The sequence below is a fragment of the Pristis pectinata genome, chromosome 1 (genome assembly GCF_009764475.1).
Source record: "Pristis pectinata isolate sPriPec2 chromosome 1, sPriPec2.1.pri, whole genome shotgun sequence".
NCBI classification, from domain to species: domain Eukaryota; kingdom Metazoa; phylum Chordata; class Chondrichthyes; order Rhinopristiformes; family Pristidae; genus Pristis; species Pristis pectinata.
Genome location: NC_067405.1, coordinates 49,135,878 through 49,159,053, shown reverse-complemented (window position 1 = coordinate 49,159,053; position 23,176 = coordinate 49,135,878). Strand labels below are relative to the sequence as shown.

Below are 23,176 nucleotides of genomic sequence, written 5' to 3'. Positions count from 1 at the left end.
AGAAAAGGTTGGCATTTGTAAAATGGTTGCAGGTTAGAGGAGACTATAATTTAAGTCAGAAGTAGAATTCCTATATTTGAGAACCCTAATGTTGAGATTGTTAAAAGGATTTTTTTGGTATTCCATCCTGGAGCTAGGCTTGAATGATCTTCCTGTGACACAATTCCTTGGTACCAAAGGGCTTTGTACATGGATGGAGGTTGATAGGTTGGGTTGGAGAACCTCTCCCATTCTGACCACTGCCTGGTCCAGAGCTGTCAATATTTCTTGAGAGAATCTAAGCGTCCTTTCTTAGATCTCTTCCTGCCAATCTGCAGCTACATGAAACCCTGAAGCCATAGTGCACGTCTCCTCTTGAGACGAAGGCAGATCTCTTCTCTCTGAAACGCAAAAAAACGATGACCCTAGTTCCCTCTTCCTTCCCCCCCCCCCCCCACCACCATCCCAATATTTATACAGCTAAAGTGTCGAGAGGGAGCAGTGGCTGGATGTGATAGTGGACTTCCCACGGTATGTCTTGTGACCTGCTCCCAGCTCACATCGGCTATTTTGTCTGCCCTTACTTCTGTATTTCTTACAGACCCTGTCCTTAGTAGTTCAAACCTATTCATTAGAAAATATGTTCTTAATTTTCCTACCAATGAGTTGTGTTGTATCTGACATAATTGTTTAAATTGCTAACTACCTGCTTAGAGTATATTGTTGTTTGCCTCGTTTTGGTGTCATCTGCCCATCCAATAGCCTTGATGATCAACTGCAGTGCATTTTGTAGATGGCACACTACAGCCACAGAGTGATACGGGTGGAGAGAACAAATAGTTAGTGTGGAGGATGGGGTGCCAGTCGAGCAGGCTTCTACACTCTGGAATGTGTCGAGCTTCGTGAGTACTTTTGGAATTGCATTCATCCATGTATATGGAGAGTGATCCATTGCACTTCTGACTTGTGACTTATAGGTGACGGAAGGGCTTTAGGATGCCTCCGGTACCCAGCGAGCTTGCTCTTTTAGCCACAGAACTGCTGGGGCTGATTCAGTTGAGTTTCTGATCAATGGTGACCCCCCAGTATGTTGATCATGAAGGATTGTGCATTGGTAATACCATAGAATGTTAAGGGTAGGTGGTTAAACTCTTCCTTAAAGATAATAATTGCTTGGCACTTGTGGTGTGAATTTAATAGCCACTTAATTAGCCTATGCCTGAATATTGTCCATGTCTTGCTGCAAGCAGACTGGATTGTATGTGAGCTCTGTTTTATTTACTGAGGAATTGCAAAAGGAATTGAACATTGTGGAACCATCCCCACTTTTGAGGTTATGATGGAAAGATGGTCATTGACAAAGCGGTTAAAGATGATTAGGTTAAGGGTACCATCATGAAGAACTTCTGCAAGTGGTATTCTGGGGTTGAGATAATTTACCTTCAACATCCACAACCAAGTGTCCTTTTGTTCATGACATGACTCAAACCACTGTAGTATTTTTCCCTTAATGCCCATTGACTAACAGTTTTACCAGGATTCCTTGATGTCACACTCAGTCAATGCTGCCTCTATGTTAAAGCAAATCACTCTCACCTCATTATCAAGTACATGTTTTGACCAAGGCTGTGATGAGGTCTGGAGTTAAGAGCCCAATCCCAAGCATACGCATCATTGAGCAGATTATCGGAAAAGTGAATGCCACTTCTTGGTAATTTTGTCAAAAACTGACATCAGTTTGCTGATGACAGGATAGTAATTAGCTAGATGGGATTTGTTTGGCTTTTTGTGAGCAGGACCTACCTGGGCAATTCTCTACATTGTTGAGTAGCTGCCAGTGTTGCAACTGTTCTGAAATAACTTACTGGAAGAGCAGCCAATGCTGGACAGCAGGTCTTCAGTACTTTTGGGATGTTGTCTGGTCCCATAGCCCTTGTTGTATCCAATGCTCTTAGCCTTTTCTTGATATCATGTAGAATGAACCTAATTGGCTGTAGATGTGTTTCTCTGATGGCGGGGATATTGGGAGGAAGCTGTGTTAGATTATCCAGTTGGCATTTCTGGCTGAACATGGTTGCAAATTCTTTAGCCTCTTCTTTAGCACTCACCTGCTGGGCTTGCTATTGTTCAGGATGACGATGTTCTTGGAGCGGCCCCCTCCTGTTAACTGTTTAGTTATCCACTAATATTCATGACTAGAGCATCAATCTGATTGATTGATTGGGAGATCACTTAGTTCTGTCTATTACAAGCTGTCTTGCAGCTTTACCAGGTTGGGTGTGTTTGTTGTTGCTCCCGACTTGTCCTTCTACACTCCTGGGTTGATTCCCTGGTTTGATTGTAACAATAGAGTGACGGATGTGCAGGCCATGACATTATAGATTGTGGTGAACTTTTCTGCTGCTGCTCATGGTTCACAGCATCTCATGGATGCCCAGTTTTGAGCCACCAGATCTGTAGATCTGTTCTGTTCCATTTAGCACATTTGTGGTGCTACACAAAACAATGGAGGGTGTCATCGAAGATATGCCTGCCTGCACAAGGACAGTGTGGTGGGCATGTTTACCATTGCTGTCAAGGGCAATGCAATTGCCAAAGGTAGATTGGTGAGGATGAGTCATATAGGTTTATCTATCAATTTGGTTTCCTCACTGCCTGCTGCAGACCCAGTATGGCAGTTACATTCTTTGAGGTTCAGCCAGCCCAGTCTCTGATGGTGCTACACTGAAGTCACCCTAAGAACATTCCAAGCCCTTGCTACTTTTAGTGCTCTTTCCAAATGCTGATCAATATGGAGGGACACTGAATCAACAGTAGAGAGAGGATGAAAGCTAGTCTTCATGAAGTTTCCTTGCCTTTGTTTGACCTAATGTCATGACACTTCATGAGATCTGGAGTCAATGTGAGGACTTGCAGGCTACTGAATTCCACCCATATATCACTTCACTGTCACCTTTGGTGGGTCTGTCATGCTTATGGGATGGGTCATGCCCAGAGATTATGTCCGCAAGCTATTAATCTGTGTGTAGACCTATGTCAAGCTGTTAGTTGGTTAGTTCACGTGAGAGCTCTCCTCATTTAGAAACCCATTCCACTTTTAGTGAGGAGAACCACACTCGATCAGTTGGACTGGAAGCGACTTTGCTGCATCTCAATTCAGTTCTTAGATTGATTCTGGGTGGATCATCCAATTTTAACCATTTTCTATTTTAACATAGTGGTTTTGGTTTAACTGAATAACTTGCTGAACTATTTCAGAGGGCAGTTAAGAATCAATTACAATACTATGGGCATGGAATTACATGTGAGCCAGAGAAGGCCAGGTAAGTATGGCAAATTTCCTCTGTCAAAGAGCATCATTGACAGTTCAGTAGTTCTGTTGTCATCATTACTGAGACAAGATATTTTTTTCTAATTCCACATTTTTTTAACCTGTATTTCAGTTCTGAGATGCTATGGTAGGTGTTGCACTCACTTCCCTGAACAGTTTATCCAGTCCTCTGGGGTTTATTCTAATAACGTAAACATTTTCAAAGGGAAGCAAAAGTAAGGGAAAAATGGATGGAGGGAGGATGTTAGGATAATTCAAAGGTTCCCTTCATAAAACAGAGTATCAAGATGTCTTAAATTAGAGATACTTCATGATGAACTAATAAATGCTTTGTACACAAGGAAATCTGTGACCTTGAAGAGCTCACTTTCAGTCTAGAACAGTAAGAAAAGCCATGCCTGATCCTAAAACTAATTTATATTCCAATTTTTGTCATTTCCATTTGTGCTAACAGATCCAGCACCATTTATAATTGTCATTTGATGTTTGTTCTAATATTTGAGACTTGTCATCATTCCAAATAAAACACATGCTGTTAATGTTGTGAGCAAAAATTTCCATTAAGTACTTGCATATATGATGTTCCATGACTCCTTACCTAGTACATCCAAACTTAAACCAGAATTAACTGTTAATTATCAGGAATCATGCTTGCTGTTTTATTTTAGTCCTCTTGAAGCATTCCGTTTGAACAATTGAAGCAGTGCTTGTCGTTCTCTTTCTCCACTTCCTTCTTTTTCCCCTCTTACTCTCTTTCCCCCAACCATCTCTGCCAACATTTCTCCTTCCCCATCTCTCTCTCTTTCTCCATCTCCCCACTTTCTATCTCTCTACCATTCTCCACCACTCTGTCTACCCAGCTTTACTCTCTTTCTCTTTCCCTCCTCTCTTCTGCCCCTCTCTTTCTCTTTCACCCCTCTCTTTCTCTTTCACCCCTCTCCCTCACTCGCCTCTCCACTTCTCTCTCCTCCATCTCTCTCATTGCCCCGTCTCTCCTCCCTCACCCCTCCCCCCCTCTCTCTCTCTCCCCTCCAACTCTTTCTTTCTCTCTTGACCCCCCACTGTCCACATTCCTTCTCGGTCTGTCTCTCCCCCTGCCACTCCTCCATCCCCTCTATCTGCATCCCCTTACCCAACATCACATTGCTCAACATCTCTTTACCCCTTTCCATAGATTTAAAATGACTGGAGAGCCAGTAAGTAAGATATCTTCACCCTATTTGTGCCCAAGGTTTCTGGAATTAACAGGAAGAAGAGAAAATGAGTTTGAACTATGCTTGTGCAAGCAGTGAGTGCGTGCCTATTGTGCTGGTGCACATGTTTCTGGCTGTCTGCCTCATCTTCTTCGGGTAAAGTTTACTGAATTTTCGAAGTAATATGTTACTGCTAGCTGCCTTCAGATCCCTTCTGACTCGGGGATTTAAGGGAGGCTGAAAAATCAAGACGAAATTCAGGATTAACTTAGGACCACTGCCAGGAAGCCCACATTCCAGGGAGACCTTGTCAACCATGATCTCCATCAACAACTGGAATACCCTGCCCTGTGCTCCAGCACATATTCCCTGCTTATTTTTCCTGGTGTCCCTTTATTGTGACCTGGAACCAGAAATACTTGCACTCCCTAATCTTAACAGGATCAATGCACACTCACTTGTCTAAACATCATCTCTGCCCCTCATCTCTGAGATGTGAATTAAAACCATCTGATATCAAAATAAAATCTCATCTTCTTGATTTTCTCTCTCTATCTTTCCCTCTCTCTTGTATCCAAACATCCAAACATAAATCCATAACAACTAATTGTTTCTTTCAAGCATGAGCTGAGAAATTTTATTCTGTAAAAGCAGAAAAAGAGAGTAAGTTTTAATAATGGAACTATTGCAGATGACCTCCAGGTGAAGTATATAAAATAATCTTTGATTATTTTACTGGCTTCAAAGTAAAAAGCAATGATTTTTGACATACAATTATGATAGTTTCAAAATCTATAGTTCTAGAGTTCTCTGCATTATAAGCAATGAAGTACATTAATGACTTTTTCCTTTTGTGGAATTATAAAGTTATCTCTAAGATGAAATTAAAAACATGACATTTTCATTTAAAAAGGAAATAGTGCACACATTGCATCCAATCATTTGTCCTCTAATAATAAAAAGTGAAAACCTGTTTTATGCCCTATGAAAGCCTGAAAAGATTTTGTTGTAAGAGATAAAGTCTTATCAGCCATTTAAATATCATTGCTTTATATTTTCATTGTGTAACCATGATGTAATCAAAAACATCAGTAAGAAACAAAAATGAACAAATTTTATTACATATAGAAGTATCTGTATTAGTAATAGCAGTTCTTTTGTCCTGAACTACTGGTAACTGAAATTGTGTTCCAACTCTGTGCTTTTATGATGGGTACAGTTATCTGGATAGGGATCCCATTCATGATGTGACTGGGGCAGACTTCAAGGTAGTTTGGCAAGAAACGTCTGCTATGGACTGCCAGTGTGGAACAGGTTTAAAGAATTAAACATAATAATGCTAAATGTAACATTTAGACCAAGGCAATTGTCCTGAGAATTATGTCATGAAAAGAGATGTATTTTAACTAAGTATAATTTTTTAGTTTTGACTGGTTCCTGGAATTGCTCAAAATTAGAAAGTGAAGAAGGAAGTTTCTGCAGAAAATGTCATCCTTTACGAAGTATTTAAAATTTGAACAATTTGTCAGTTTAAACATTCTTAATTGCAAAACCTTTATCTTAAAGGAAAGCTCAAAGATAAATACAGTAAAATTTTGTTAAAACGACATCTACTGGAGTTTGGTGGTGCTGGACTGGCAGATTATTCAAACTACTAGATATTACTCATATTAATGTACAAGCATGCTTTTAATTCAGTAGTTTTTTTATGTTACACAACAGTATAATAAACTTTCCAGTGAACCCATTGTGTTTAAAGGGAGTGCAGGAAGTAGGGTCCCTGTGAGTTTAAAGAGAGCGCAGGAACCAGGGGCCTGGTGTGCTTAAGGGAGTGCAGGAACCAGGACTCTGGTGTGTTTAAAGTGTGCAGTGGAATCGGGGCCCCAGTGAGCGCAGGAGATAGCACCCAGTCAGCCAGATGCCGAGCCATCAGTATTTCTGAACAATTGGATATTGGATTATCAGAGTTTTACTATATTTAATTTTGTTGTAATTTATTCAATATTTTTCACAAGATTGAGTGGGAGGTGGAAGTGCAGTTGTTGGTTTTGCTTTGATAATTTGTGTGCTGGGTCACCTCATATTGTTTAGAATCTGGCATGCTTGATGTTCACCTAAACCCAGTGGTCAAGTGCTCCAAATGGCATTGGGTGTGTGTTAGTTGTTTCAGGTTGAAACTTGTGGATGCCTAATAAGTAAATGAAGTTTCCATACCTGTCCCAATCTTTCATGTGTCTCTATACAGAAGTAAAATGAAATGGTGTGTGATCTTATTGGATTCATTCTAGCAGTTTTAAACACTTGTATTAAACACTTAGAGAAATAGTGTGGTGCTCCATGAATTACAGAGTGCTGAATCAGTTACTAAAACCCAGTAACAAATACTAGGTGAGAGCAACTGGGAGGAATGCTGTGCCAGTGTTCTTTCTAAGGGACCCATAGCGACAGTTGGCTAACTATCTGGTTAGTCCTTTTACATTGCTGGTTGGCTTTTCATGCCTGCTTAGGGCTCTGTCGACTATTATAGCTAAAAAAAAAAGATTTGGATTGTTACCTTTTGAAGCTGGCAAAGAATTTCTGCCTTGGAATATTAACATGAACCTCCTGTGGTGTTAAAGGGTGTGACTCCTGTCTGTTGTAGCTGGACCAGGCAGAGAAATAAGAATGATTATAGATGCATCCCTAAAGCAAACAGATTTGCGCCCTTCATCATGAAAACAGATCTATGGTCTCAGGTCTCAGCAGGATTACAGGCTTCTTACAAGTTCATGGTACGATTGACTGCAATTTAGAGCCTTGAATCTACCATGTCCCTGGCTCAACCACTGCCCACTACATCCACAAAGGCCTTTGACATTGATGTGAACATTGCCAGTGATCAGCACAAAAGCATTAACGACTCACTTAAAATGTCAGAAGAATCATAAACCTGAGAGTGGCTTTTCGTCTTGTCCACATCTTTGTGCACCACAGAGAGTTTGCATGCTTCAAGTTTGTTTTAGCTGTATATTGAAAAACTCTCTATTGAAAAACTCTCTCCCTGTTTATATTTCAAGCCTCTTAAAACCCCAGAGCTCAACTGGTGCATGACGACCAAGATCCCTATCCAAGCTAATCCCATTTACCCACATTTGGCCCATATCCCTCTAAACCTTTCCTATTCATGTACCTGTCCAAGTGTCTTATAAATGTTGTTAATGTACCAGCCTCAACCGCTTCTTCTGGCAGCTTATTCCATATATGGACTATCCTCTGGGTGAAAAAGTTGCTCCTCAGATTCCTATTAAATCCCTCCCCACTCACCTTCAACCTATGCCCTCTAGTTCTTGATTCCCCAACCCTGGAAAATGACAGTGTGCATCCATCCTACCTTTGCTCCTCATGTTTTTATACATTTCTATAATATCACCCCTCATACTCCTCCACTCCGCTGAATAAAGTCCCAGCCTGCTCAACCTCTTTCCATAACTCAGTCCCTTGAGTCCTGGCAACATCTTCCTAAATCTCCTCTGCACTCTTTCCAACTTAATGGCATCTTTCCTATAGTGGGGTGACCAAAACTGAACACAATATTCTAAATGCAGTCTTGTACAACTGCAACATAACATCCCAAATTCTATACTCAGTGCTCTGACTGATTTAGGTCAGCATGCCAAAGGCCTTCTTCACCACCCCATGTACCTGTGACACTGTGTACTCCTAGTTCTCTGTGTTCTACAAGGGCCCTACAATTCACTATGAAAGACCTACCCTCATTTGTCTTCCCAAAATGCAACACCTCGCACTTATCCAAATTAAACTACATTTGCCATTCCTCAGCCCACTTACCCAGCTGATCAAGATCCCTCTCTAATTCCTGATAACCATCTTCACTGTCTATGACACCACCTATTTTAGTGTCATCTGCAAACTTACTTAACCATGCCTTGGACATTCTTATCCAAGTCATTAATATAGATGACAGACAGGAGTTAACAGGACATTATATCTCCAGTGCTCAGAACAGCTCAATTTCACGAGAGAAACTGTTGCAGAACTACTGTATTATCACCTAATGCAGCAGCGGCTAGAGCTTGGCCCAAGTCGAGTACTTGATTGCCTGTGGCTCTGAAGATTACTGAAGTGCTGAATGTCAAAGCCTCATGTAAATTCAACTAAAGGAAGCAATGTGTGGTGTGTGCCTTTGTCACACTGATTATAGATGCATCCTTAGAGCAAACAGATTTGCGCCCTTCATCATGAAAACAGATCTCTGGTCTCAGGTTGCAGCAGGATTACAGGCTCTGGTCTCAGGTCTCAGTAGGATTACAGTTGTCCTGGCTCAACCACTGTCCACTACATCCACAACAGCCTTCGACATTGATGTGAACGTCCCCAGTGATCAGCACAAAAACATTAACGACACATTTAAAACGTCAGAAGAGTCATAAACCTGAGAGTGGCCTTTAGTCTTGTCCACATCATTGTGAGCTATAGATAGTTTGCATGGATCATGTTCATTTTTGCTGTATATTGAAAAACTCTCTCCCTGTTTATATTTCGAGTCTCTTAAAATCCCAGAGCTCTTATGGGTTACCAAAGGAACGAAAGGATTCTTTAGTGCTCAGTTCCCAGTACTTAAATACTCTAAAATCATTTGTATCCTGGTTTATTTTTCACAAAGGCAATATGGTTAAATCTGTAACATTTAAATCTGAACTTTGTGTTTCTATACAGAATGAAAATTAAATGGCCTGTGATCTTTGAAATACCAGATGCAATCTAGCATTTTTAATATGCATTAAACGCTTAGAGAAGCAGTGTGGTGCTCCATGAATTAACCATTTTTAGTCACCTTGGGGAATTTAGAAGAAATTAGATTTTCTGGACTACACATATGAATACTTTTCTTCCCAAGAAAAATCAGGCATTATCTTGATCTTTTATTGCTGAGGTATAAATTACAACAGTGTATGTTCAAGAATAATTAAATGGGTCCAAGCATTGTGAATATATTTTATCACAAACTATACCCTGTTTAACCTATGGCTGTAAATAATAATTTTACCAGCTCACAACAGGGACACCACTTAACAATTAAATCCACTAGATACCTTCTGGAACATGATTTTATCTTGTCTCAAACATACTACAAGATTGACCTTGTATGCAAGGTATTTTCATGTAGCTGATGAGAACATTCAGTTGAAAAAAATGTAATTTCAATCAATATTTCTTCAATTCCAGGTTATAAATTGGGAGTTTTACTCAGTTAATTGTTAAAAGCCAATGGCCTTGCTTATGAGCTGCTGAAACATTAGAGAATAAATCTTTGTTACAGGATGTTAATCATGAAATTCCTAGAGGTATCCATCACAATGAATGGATGCTATAGTTGCACTAAAATCAAATTTTACTGAAGATTTTTATGAAATGTTTCAGCTACATACAAATGGAGAGATGGCAATATAATATTTTTTTAAAGTAAAGATATCTCAGAATAATAAACAAATGTACTGACCATAATCATTTGTATCCATATCCATTTACTGTGCTTCATTTGTTAGTTGCCTTCCCAACCAGCAGCACTGCTTGATAATACAAATAGTATGCATTCAAGATTTCTAATCCTGTCAATGAAGTGCCAATGTCTACATGTGTGAACATTACATTGAAATGGATAGTGACTGAGTCCAACAGGGTGAAGCAAGTGAACCATTAAACAGCAAAAATATCAAAATCAATACACTGGCTAAAGGAATAGTAATAATATGAAAGGTACTTGCAAAATGTACTTACTCCAGTGGATCCAAGTAATGATATTCTTCTTGGCATTTCTGTAAAGATTCTGTTGCATAAAATGTATAAATCTCTTTAGACATAAGTTTTATGCCAACTTTAAAAATAACAGTCAAATTAAACATTTAGTAGCTTCTCCAGCAGGTTTAGCAGTGGTATATTAATCTCAATCATGAATATAATGTTTGCTGTTATAGCTGCATTAATGAGAATATTTAGCAAATTATCAGCAGGTCATATGGCAGATAACGGAGGACTATGTGAAAGTAGAATCCTTGATATTCAGGGGGATTCAGGAGAAAAGGTAAATGACCCAACACAACCTAGAGAAACAGAGGCCTAACTTTAGTTATCTGAATATTAGCATAGAGGAAATGTGATCTTATGGTACCATATTTTTGTGGCACAGGCATTCCCCTAGTCCAGGTGCAGGTGGACTGCAAGCATTTGATGTTTCAAGGTTTTGATGGTTCATAATCTCAGAACATTAAGTGGTCTTTGGAGAAGATTATAATTCATTGGGATGCATCTCCTAATGTTCACAGAGGCACACTTACAGGAGCATACAGTTTCTTCCAATGTGCTCAAAGGTGCATAGTCCTGAGGGAAGGCTGGCCCCCAGCAGATTTGTGAGGCCATTATAACATGCCCTTTCCATCTGTGAATACCTTTGACAGCCAGTGAGCCCCATCCCTTGTTTTACAGATATCAGATAAACCGGTTACTCCTTCTAGTAGGGCATATAGAGTAGATAACAGAGATCTTAGCAGTGTTGATGTACAGAGAGACTTTGGAGTACAAGTCCATAGCTCCCTGAAAGTGGTGATTCAGTATGCTTGTCTTCATAGGCCGAGGCATTGAGTGTAAGAGTTGGAACGTCATGTTGCATCTGTACTAAACATTGGTTAGGCAGCACTTGGAGTATTGTGTACAGCTCTGATCACCACCCCACAGGAAGGGTATGGTAGCAATAGGGAGAGTGCAGAAGAGATTCACTGGGATGTTGCCTGAAACGGAGGGCTGCAGTTATAAGGAGAGATCGGATTGGCTGAGTTTATTCTCACTGGAACGTAGGAAGCAGTGGAGAGACCTTAAAGAACTTTATAAAAATCTGAGGGACATAGATAGGGTAGATAGTTGGAGTCTTTTTCTGAATGTGGAGGAGCATAAAACTAGAGGGCATAGGTTTGTGAGAGGAAAGAAATTTAAGTAAGATCTGAGGGGTAAGTTTTTCACACAGAGGTTAGTGGTTATCTGGAATGAGCTCCCAGAGGAAGCTGTAGGGGCAGATACTATTACAACATTTAAAAGATATTTGAACAGGTACTTGGATAGGAACAGCGTAGAGGGATATGGGCCTATTGCAGGCAAATGGGATTAGCAAAGATCAGCATCACGGTTGGCATGGACAAGGTGGGCCAAAAGGCCTGTTTCTATACTGTATGATTCTATGATTCCTCTGGTTTCTGGCACTTAGTTTTTACCCTGGGTCACCTCTAAATGATTTTCAGGAAGCCCCTTGTTAATTTCATTAGTCAATTTCCAAGCCAGATACTTCTGTCAGGTTTTCAAAAAGCCACAGCCATATCCGCATGGCCAGCTCACCCAGCACCCTGTCCCATCACAGCTATTCATGGACCTGGACAGCTCTTCAACTTTGGTTGGCAGCCAGGGAGTCCAGAGCTGAGGGTGGCAGTAATCAGCTTTGTTCTTGAAGCTAAATTATCCAGAATAATAGTGAAAAGAAAGAAAGTTGAAATATTCTGTAATACTCTGTGAGGACCTATTATTCTGATTTATCGCCAGTATTTTCTTTCATCTTTAATGCATTGCATGCTGATAGATGTCACCAATGCTCTCATGAAAATCTTGTTCTTGTCCAGTTCTACTTCTAATCCCCAGATCATTAACTTCTTGATCATTATCTTCACTTTCACATTGTCCAACCCACCCAAGCCCTGCATTAAGACCTTTCCACAACCATGCTCCCTCATACTAACGCAGCAGTCCTTTAAACCAATAGCCAATGTGTACAAACATTGGTCCCACAACTAACTCTGCAGCACAGTATTTGAAACAGTGGTCTTGATTTTTTTGGATGCTACAGAAGTTGCTTTGGATTCATAATTGCAGCTGCCATCCTAGTGAGGGAGGGCGAGCTCCAGCAGATTTGTGAGGGCTGCACAGCACAGGACCTTTCTATCAATGAACGGCCGGCAAACCCCCATCCCTTGGCTTGCAGTTATCAGATGAACCAGTTACTCCCCTGATTTTCATCAGCTAGTCTTTCCCCTGGAATATCACTCAAAGGTTTGCTTGCACTTTCCTTATCTTCCTGGGGTTTTGCCCATGTTCTTCATATACTCTCTGGTTTCCTCAGGTTCGCTCTTCCTCGGGCTTTTCTATCTTCTTTGATCTCTCTATCTTTCTCAGCCTCTCTCTATCTTCCTTGGACTCTCTCTGGCTTCTTCTGGCTTCCTGAGAGATCTTCCTGGGTTCTCTCAGCTCTGTCTCTCTGTCTTCCTTGCTCACTAAACCACATTAGCGGCTCCCAGTCAAGAAAAGCTCAAGCTTAAAATTCTCATCTTACTTTCAAATTCCTGTATGGCCTCTGCCAGCCTTTTCTGACCTCCTCCAGTCTTGAATCATCTATGACATTTGCACACTCCCAATTTTCCTAATTCTATCATTAATAGTCAAGCCTTTAGCTGCCAAGGTGCTAAGTTCTGGAAATGTCTCCTTGAACCTCTCTGCCTAACTTTCCTCCTCAAAATTTACCACTTTGATCAGGTTTATGGTCTGGTCTAATACCTCCTTTGGTGATTTAATCTTTTGTGTTGATAAGTCTCTTGTGATGCATTTGGACACACTTTATTAAAGGGGCTGTGAGTTGTTGAACATATTGAGTCTGTGGCCAGCAGTTTATAGAGAACTGCTACCACATCCTCTTCTGGACCCAGACCCTGTAACACAGAAGTCAGGCGTAAGCTGGAGGCTAGGTGCCAGTAACACCTCACCTTCAACTCCACCACTTGACTCATGACAGAGTATTTTGAATGAGGTCACTGGTCTTGATTGAAAAGTGAAGTGCAGGTAAGTGTTTATTTTTAATTCATTTCTAGTGGATTAAGCTATTTTAAGTATATTTTCTATTTTATTTAATTATGATTTATTAATTATTTAAGTATATTTGAACAGTATTAAAATGCAACTGAAATACAGAGATGTTTAAAAGGTTATTAAGGACTTTGACAGCTATGAGGTGTCAAGACCCCAGCAGTTGTTGCAGGGCAGGTCCTCAGGATCCACAACCTGAAGCTGAGATGTGACTCGTGCACTGCTTGGTCTAATAAAATAGCTTCCAGTTGAAATTGGAACTGCAGAGACGGAACTGATAAATGCAGCTGTGGGGAAAAATGCTGGAAGCAACATGGACTGCTAACCAGATTGACCACACGCCAGCCCGATAATTTTAGACTTTGAAAGACTGTTTATGAATCCTAATTGAGTGCATTAATGGCTGATCTCAAAATATTTTTCGAAACTAAACTAATCAGGAAATAAAGGGTAAAAACAGAGAAAGCTAGTAATAAGAAGATCAGGCAGCATCAGTGGAGAGAGACACAGGTAAAATGTTTCAGTATAATGACCTTTTGATTTGGCGATGGGGTAGAAAAGTGGACTTGAACCATTGGATCAGCCATGATCTTATTGCATGGTAAAGTTGGTTGAGTGGACTACTTTCTTAATGTCTGTTGCTGAATTATCTGCTCTCTCAATATTACATTTTATCTCATGAAAATCAATTTTCAAAAAATAATCCTTCTTGTGGAACTATTAGTATTTGGGCTGTGATTTATCTTTATCAAAAATATATCTTATTCATAAACAGGATACAGTAAATATTGCATAATATGTTGCCATTCACAGCACATTTCATTCCACTTGTTTGCATAAATTATATTACAACAGCATGAATTCAATTTTTCTTTCACATACATTTCACAAGCGATGTTTAAGAGGTTTCCAGCCTCTCATTGTATAATGGCCTTAACCCATGGCCTTTATTTGACAGTATTCCCAGGGAGCCACCTGGCAGAATCCAGCATCTCCTGCAGGATCTTAAGGACATTCCATTGCTGACAGCTGCCTGGTTGGTTTCTGGTCAGAGGTGTTCTTCTGCACAAACTTTTCTGAGGGGCAGTTGGTACAGCACCGTCATGCTGAGTGGAACGTTCCATGGAAACATGGCCAGATCTATCCTTCACAACTCTGGGGATAGTTCATAGTGACACTTGGTGTTTGCATATCCAGGGTCCATACACAAGTACAAAGATGGCCAGCTCCAGAAAAAGTGGAAACTGGCTCAGGTAACTGTTGCAATGCAGGAACCCAGTCTGTGCTATGTACAGCAACACTGAGAGCACCTTATACCTGATAACCAGGTTCTTCTTTAGAATCGAGAGGGAGCATGCTTTCACGATCCTAGTTTCTGCTTTACAGTAGCTGTACCCTCCACCCAGTTCTTGAACCATGGATGTGAACTTGACCATAAAGGGAAAAAATGATTAGTCAGATCAGCTAAGTAAGAACATGGACTCACTGTTGCTACAATTCACTCTGATTCCTGTGGCCAGTTTAAGTTGGTCATAGGTGTTCATCAATCTGTGTATTGACAGTGGATCTGAGCAGAAGGTGGCAACTTCATCCATGAACAGGAAGGCTTTGACCTGAGTGCCTCATTTATGTACATCCTTCCTGATGGATTCAAGACAACACACAAAACAGAGGAGAGAAAGCAGTCTTGGTTAACTCTGGAATTTATTGGGAAATTCTGTTTCCCACCAATTGATTAGGATTGTTATACTGATGTCTGTGTTGAGGAATCATCTCAAATTATGGATTCCCTCCCCAAACCCCATTATGAGAACATGTCCATCATGTAAGTATTTGATGTTCTGTCAAAAGGCTTTACCTGTCCAAGCTGACCAGGCAATTGCCCTGTCGCACACATATGTAATCACATCCCTGAATAGAGAAACTCTATCAGAGATCTTCCTGCTTGGTTATTGCACAGGTACCAAGAACCCCAGAGCAGACTTGATTTGATTGGTGATGACCTTGGACAGAATCTTGTAATCCACATTAAGCAATAGTATGGGTTGCCAATTTCTGATTGTTTTTTTCCTCTTCCCCTTCTATTTGTAGATGAGGGAGATGATGCCTTTCCACATGGTTTCTGATATGCTGGAAGCTAAAAGTGTAGCAATGGCTTTGGGCAAACTCAGCCTCACAGAACCAAGCACAACTCAGCTGGTGAGCCATTGGTTTTGAGAGTCTTATTCATCTGGAAGGAATGGATAAACTTACTCACCTTGTCCAGAGTCAATAGGTGGCCCAGATTCTCTCACGTGCTATCATCGAAAATCCCTCAGAGAGAGGACAGGAATTTCTGAGCTGCTGTGGTAGTTGTGGCCTTAAATCATATAAGACAGCATAGAAGGATTTGCAAGATATGTCAGGCTGTGAAGGTGCTGCTGATCCATCTTCTTCTTTGAGGCTGCTGACCACAGAGCTCTGTCTGCAAACATTTTGGAAGAAGTAAACAGTAGCATGGCTTATCCCACTCTGCGGAATGGATGCTGGATTAGAAAAGTAAAGCAAAGAATAACCTTCCGTCTCTTTCCTCTTCAACATCCACCCCCATCAACTGCAGCAGGAGGCTTTTGGGAGTTGATGCATTTCAGTCTAACACTGTCTCACTCTCTGAATGCCTGTGAGAATGAAGAACCTCTGATATTTATTTTGATTGCTTTCTGCCAGTGCTTCCTACAGACTGATCCAGGTCCTCTCAGTTTGGGCAGGCACCCTGCTTGCAGCAGTTAAAGAGTTTAGTAAATGTGATTTTCAACTTCACATTCCATTGATTATATGGTTCATTTGAGAACTGTGGCTGTAATTGTATACCAAAACAATATTTAATAGTAATCTAAAAGTAAAAAAAAGATTTTTTGGTATTTTAAGTGATGGAAGCAAGGTATTACAACTTAGTATTTTAATATGCATAATTCCTTCTCTGTCACACAGCTTTAAGGATGATGAAGAGTAAGAAGCACATAAATAATAAAACTGTTCAAATTGCATGAAGGTTAAGATGCAAAAAGCATCAATACAAATTTAATAATTTTCTATTCCAAGAAAATATAAATAATCATATTCTTTGGTTACATGTGTGCATTATTTACTTAGAGATGCTTTTTGTATTGAATAGTGAAGTCAAAGATTCAGTTGTTCTGTGTTAGTAATTAAGAATTTAATATGCAATATAACATAACAATTATTTTTTGAATTGAGCAAATTACTTTTCTTTTACTCACAGATGCAGTCAGACTGGCATTCAACAGTGTAACTGTGAATAATCTACTGATACATACGAGTGTAGGCACTGAACAGCCTAAATCCACTTCCGTTATAGGAGAAACTGCAAATATGAATGCCCATGCAACAAAAACAGTGATATCTCTGGCAGCAGTAAGTGTGGATGGCACTGCAACCACTGCCACTGAGTCAGAGGAAGAAAAAGCGAAAAAGCTTCTCTACTGTTCACTATGCAAAGTAGCTGTAAATTCGTTGTCACAGCTGGAAGCACACAATACAGGTTGGTACTTTTATGATAATTGGTTTGGCTGCAAAATATGCTAAGCTTTCTGTTATGTAATGTAATTGTTCCATCGTGATTCTTGAAAGAACATTAGGTGAAAATATTAATTAGGTGGCACCAGTTACTTGTAGGTGAACAAAGTGTTGTTTGCCAGGCACAAATGCAAATTAAGTCATAGTGCCACCCAAAGTAAGAGATAAAATATTTCCCAATTAATGCCAGTACTGAAGAACTACAGAAGTGCGTCTTGGTAGACTTTCAAGGGGGGGTTATAAATGTGGATGGCTATTTTGAAAATGTCTGTATGAATATACTTTAGATTTTGCTCCAATGCATAAAACATTCACAAGACAATCTTGAAACAACATATCTGTATTTAAAGTTTATTGCCACATATTTCTCGATTATCCTATGGATTGCTTTAAGTTACTAGAAAAAAATCTGCCTTACATTTCCTCTACAACGGCATGCAAGCCATGATACTAACTTACAGATTATGCTTGAACGGACCAGTGTAGACCAGTGTCAAACAAGGCTGTGTTATTGTGCCAACACTTCCCACTATCTTTCTCGGCTCAATGCTGTATCTCATCTCCAACAAACCTCCCATGAAACTGGAACTAATCTTCAAAACAATTGGGAAACTATTCAACCTTCAGCAATGGCGTTCAAGTCACCCGAACATCAGTAGTCAATTTACTGTCTACAGTGGACGCTCAAGAGCTCAGTTCCGAGGCATTGTTGACTTGCTCACTAAAGTCTATGAAAGAATGGGCCATGCATTCAACATCCACAAGACCAAAGTCCTCTTGCAGCTTGCTGCACCATACTGCTCTCCAACAATAAAGGTTTATAGTGAAACCCTGGAAAATGTGGACCACTTCCTGTAGCTTGGGTGCCACCTCTTGACAAAGGCAGACATCAGTGATGAAACTCTCCGCTATCTTCAATGTGGCAGCACAGCCTTTGGCTGATTGAGGAAAAGAGTATCTGAAAATCAAAACTTCAGACCTGGTACAAAACTGGGTGTCTACTGGGCAGCAGTGATTCCTGCCCTCTTGTATATATCTGAGACCTGGACATCCTACAGCAGACAAGTCAAGGTAATGGAAAGGTACCATCTATATTGTCTGCATAAATTCCTTTAAGGATTCAAAGAGTGTGCTCAAAGCTTCCTTGAAAAAATTGCAGCATGCCCACTGACTCCTGGGACCCTTTGTGCCCTGACCACTGGAAGTGGAGGAGGAGTATTCATGATTCTACTGAGGCCATGCATCAGAAGCCCTGTGAGGAGCAGCAGGAGTACACCTCCTCACAAACTACCCAGCCACCCATCCTATCAGCTACCTCTGTGGAAGAGCCACTGTGGTTCTCATATGCCCTCACCAGCCACCTCATAACCCACTAAACCAGAGTGAAAGCAAGACATCCTCAAGGGACTGCCTAAGAAGAAAGAGAGTAAGAAGGAGGATTGACAACATAAATAATTCCTTTCACAAGAGGCTTGATGAAGCTTAAACAAGAAATCTCTTAAACAAGAAACCAGAAATCTCTCATGATCATTCTTGTTCAAAGGAAAGAAGATTTCTGTTGCTTCCCTTGGCCTTCCCTTGCAATTCACACACAGGCATAGCAGCAAATGTTCAGAACAACCTGCTCTTGCCTGTCAATGAAAATCAGCACTAACGTGCCTTCTGGTGACAGCAGGCAGTTTGTGCTTAGAGGGCTCTATGTATTTTTGGTAGAGAAGTTCCAGAGTTTGCATCTGAGGAACATATCCCTTTCACTCCTCACTTCCAAGCATCATGCTCTTTTCTCTATCCTAGCTCAAGATTCCCCTTTCCTGTTCCCTTTTGTGCTCTCACTTTAGAATCTTTCTTTGTGCTTTGCTACTACATACTTTGGTCTCAAATTATCTCGTACCTCCTTGTCACTGGAGCAAGACCTCCCTCTGTCAAAGTGATGGCAGCTGGTGTGCAATGGCCACCCATGGTAAAAGACTTCACAACAAGCATCTTCCACACCTTAGAAATGGAATGGAAACAAATCTTCCTCAATTCTGACAGGCTATCTGTATAGAAGGAGATGCTTTCAGTCCCAGTTACCATTGTCAATCATACAAAAACAATACTCTCTCCCACACCAAAACAGCCTAATCCACCTTCACTTTTCTCTTAAGGTGAAATCAGTCCTCTTCCATCTTGCTGAAAGTCTTTGACTTCACTAAAGACTGACTCAGTCAGTGGAAAGGGACTGGATCCTCATGGCCACGATGCGCCCATCCCTTCGCACTCTGCTGAACTTTCAATGGAGCTACCTGGCAAATCTTTCATGGCCTAAGCATCATCAGCATACTCTGGAAACCACATGACCATCCTCCACATGTAAATCTTGGGGCTCCATTATAAACAAAGAGATGAGGGAGAGACAAATTGAAGGCTTCAGGGGTTGCGTTGCTTAATTTCCACTTCACCAAAATGTCTCCCTGTGTGGCTGAAACATCTTTAAGTATTATTGTCACATGCAATGGAAATAAATAAACCCTTTCTAAAATGATCTCTGTAATCTTAATTCTGAAGTGAATTTGCTAAATAAGCCTGTAATCTGGTCCATTTTATTCGTTATTCAGTTTGATTTTCTGAAAAAAACATTGCCCTTCAGATCTACAAACAGTTTGTTGCTCTCAAATTGAGATGTTCTTATGGACTGTGATGTTCCCAGTGTGCAGAGTTAACTATAAAGAAGCTTTTCCAGTGATCTCTGAGATCATTGTATGGATCAGATATCAAAAAGTAAATAATATCAAGTTCATGCCACCAGTGGCAATGTGAAGAACAGGAGTAGATTAACTACCAGTAATGAAATGAAACATTACCAGGGCAGTCAAGGACTGGTTGAGGAAGAAGAAAAAGTAAACTATCAAAAGATGTTTCAAGATAGATGAAAACTGAAGATTTAAATTTTGACAGGGGAGTCGGAAAATCACAGACATGCTTCTTAAGAACTCCATGTAAGATTCTGCTCTTACCCTGTCCACCCCACACCCCTGACCCTGAGTTGAAGACTGATGCAGGGACCACTTTCCTTTACAAAGCTCCCTGAGCCTGTTCTTCCTGTCATTCAGCAGTGCAGATACCTGGAAAAGTCACTGCTGTCCAGTTCACTGGTAATAGAGGCACCGCACCTCACTGACAAATAGGCCAGGATATTCTGAGCTCCACAGAATAGGCCAGTGAGGAAATTAGAAGTTCAGTGCCTCCAGCAGATCAGATGATATGGCTCATGGAGTTCAACAGTTTGAGCCAATGTTCCTTCTCTCAGTCAGACCTCCTGCAGACCAGCCTTTTCTTTTTTTGGCCTATTCCCATCCCAATTTGGCTTGTCAATTAATTTATCCTTTTATATTATTCCAGAGTTTATTTTATAATCTCCTCTTCCTTCTCTATGTTTTAAAATATTGAGATATTGTCCTCTGTCAATAGCACTAAATTTGGAATCTCAGCTTCCAAAATCTATTTCCATTAACTTGGAAGCCATTTACACCGTGCAGTCACTCCTGTTTTGCAAACTTAGTGCTACCAGTTGTGAATAAAGTACTCCTGCACCGAGAGCCTTTCCATCCTATTATAAGAGCAGGTATAGCCCTGCCTTCCAATGGCTCCCCTGTAGACTGAAAGGCATCTAAGCTGTGAACCAGAGGAGTCAGACAGAAACCAAATAGGTATAAATGGTAAATTCTTAAAAAGTACAGACATATTGTTACACATAGGAAAATATCAGAACATCTGCATAGTGACCTAAATGGCCCTGCATTTCTCATATACCATGCCTGATGTTACTCCTTCCACTTCTGTGCTCTTCACCATGTATCTCACTTCCCACACTGCATAAAATGACATGGTGTACATTAACAGATAATTCATAGGCTATAACAAATCATTGAATTACTAAATGTGTTATGTTGTAAACAGGCTCCAAGCACAAAACAATGGTTGAAGCTCGGATTGGAGCCGGTCCTATTAAATCATATCCCAGACCTGGATCAAAAACTAAACTTCCAAATGGTACAAAAGGTTCAGGATTACAAAACAAGACTTTTCATTGTGAAATCTGTGATGTTCACGTCAACTCAGAAATTCAACTTAAACAGGTAAATGATAAGTTATATCCAAGTATGCAAATAGTCCACACCCCACCCCTTCCCATTCCCTGGCATGTTCCCCTGCAACTGTAGGAGGTGTAACACCTGTCCTTTCACCTCTTCCCTCATCCATCCAGGAGCTAAACATCCCTTCCAAGTGAGGCAGAGGTTCACCTACACCTCTCCCAACTTGGTTTACCACATTTAGGGCTCACAATGTGGCCTTCTCTGCATCTTGAGCTTCCAGCTGCATGTCATTTTAACTCTCCTTCCCACTCCCACACTGACCTGTCTGTCCTCAGCCTTCTCCTTTGCTGTGGAGAAGCCAAACGCAAATTGGGAGAACATCTCATATTCTGCTTGGGTAGCTTGCAACCCAGTGGTACGAACACTGAATTTTCCACTTTCAGGTAACCCACACCCTCAGAGATCTCCTACACACTCACCTGTCCACCCAGTTTTCTTCTCCATTTGTTCACTTTCCCATTCTGTCCCCCCACCTGGATCCATTTGCCCATCAACCCCTCTCCATTTCATTCCAACTATCACCTAGCAGCCTCAATCCCAACAACCCCCTCCTCCCCAAAAATATCACTGGCAATCTTTCCTCGTCCCTCTCAGTCCTGCTGCAGGGTTTTGACCCAAAACACTGACTTACACTGAGTTCTTCCAGCATTTTGTTTCTTTTTTGTTGCAAATATGCAAAGGTGCTGACAGAATAATGTACTTTTTGCATTATGCAAATCACTGCCCCATAATTTAATGAGATGTTTATATTTTATGTTGTAGCACATTTCCAGCAGGAGGCATAAGGACAGAGTTGCAGGGAAACCATTGAAACCTAAGTATAGCCCCTATAGCAAACTGCAACGCAACTCAACTATTTTGGCAGTAAGTTCCATTTTAATATTAATTCAGTGTTGAAAACTGCAAGATTGACATTTGATAGTCACCAGAATATAATGTAAATGAAACTATTGTTATTAACCTTGTATACGTGCTGTGTTTTGCATGTAACATTGTATCCTGTTTTGTGAGAATGGTATTTCTACATCTGCCTCTCCCTCACAACAATCCTCAAATGTAAATCAGATCTGTATTGAATCACTGAAGTTTGCTGTGAATACCAAGATCCAAGAACAAGAATATGGAACAAAGTCCCTCTGTTAATGTTACAGAAAACAGTGGCTTTCTTCAGGTTGTAGAATTGGAGGTCCACATTTTTCTGGGTTGGAAGCCATTGGTCTTCAAACATGAATTTAATTAATAAGGAGCACTGCCAACCATCTGCATGTAGCTTGTTATTTACAGAGTTCTAATGTGAAAGTTTCCTGCACATGCAGAGTTTTAATACCAACAGCATGCATTCTATTAATTTACCAATGAGCATTCATACTTCAACTAGTCAAGCACCAGTGATCAAATCTACATTATCAATCAAATTAATGCTGTTGCATTGTAGCAGATTATCCAAGTGCTTCTACAGAGTGTTAGCCACATTATTTATTGTGATGAAAAACTTTGAGTTGTTGCACTATTAACATACAAAATCTACATATCAAAGTGTAGAAATTCAAGGCACAAAATCAGGCTCTTCAGCCCATTGTTCTATGCCAGTCGAAGAAGACACAGCCACATAGTCTGTACCTTGTAGTTAATGGCACTTCAAGTGCATATTCAAGTACATTTTAAATACACTAAGGGTTCCTGCCTTTATAACCTTATAAGCACTAATTTCCAAACTTCTACCAGCATCTTGGTGGAAAAAAAATCTGTTGATCGTCATTCCATTGAATCTGCTGATCACTGGAAATCAGTATCACCTGATTACTAACTCTTCTGCTAGAGCAATTTGGGGCTTTCTATCCATTCCACCTGGTATACTGATAATTTTATTTAGTTAATTGCAGTTATTCTCATCCATTCCAAAATAAATCAGTCTAATCAATCTTTCTTCATTGTTAAAATTTTCCAAGTCCCTATGACATCCTCATAAATCTCCTCTGCAACCTTCCTGGTGTTGCCACATCCTTCCTGTAATATAATCAGACCATCTGCAATATCTTGGCTTGTGAAATAGCTGTGGTTTTATA

The 23,176-nt window shown here is 40.4% G+C and overlaps 1 protein-coding gene across 1 annotated transcript in view; it reads left to right on the top strand.

Annotated features, from left to right (window-relative positions):
- Nucleotides 1-23,176, top strand: part of znf385b (zinc finger protein 385B) — a 320,687-nt gene that overhangs the window by 293,145 nt on the left and 4,366 nt on the right. Inside the window, 3 exon segments of the mRNA XM_052027186.1 lie at nucleotides 16,661-16,939; nucleotides 20,914-21,092; nucleotides 21,873-21,974. Of these exon segments, the coding sequence (XP_051883146.1) occupies nucleotides 16,661-16,939; nucleotides 20,914-21,092; nucleotides 21,873-21,974 (560 nt within the window).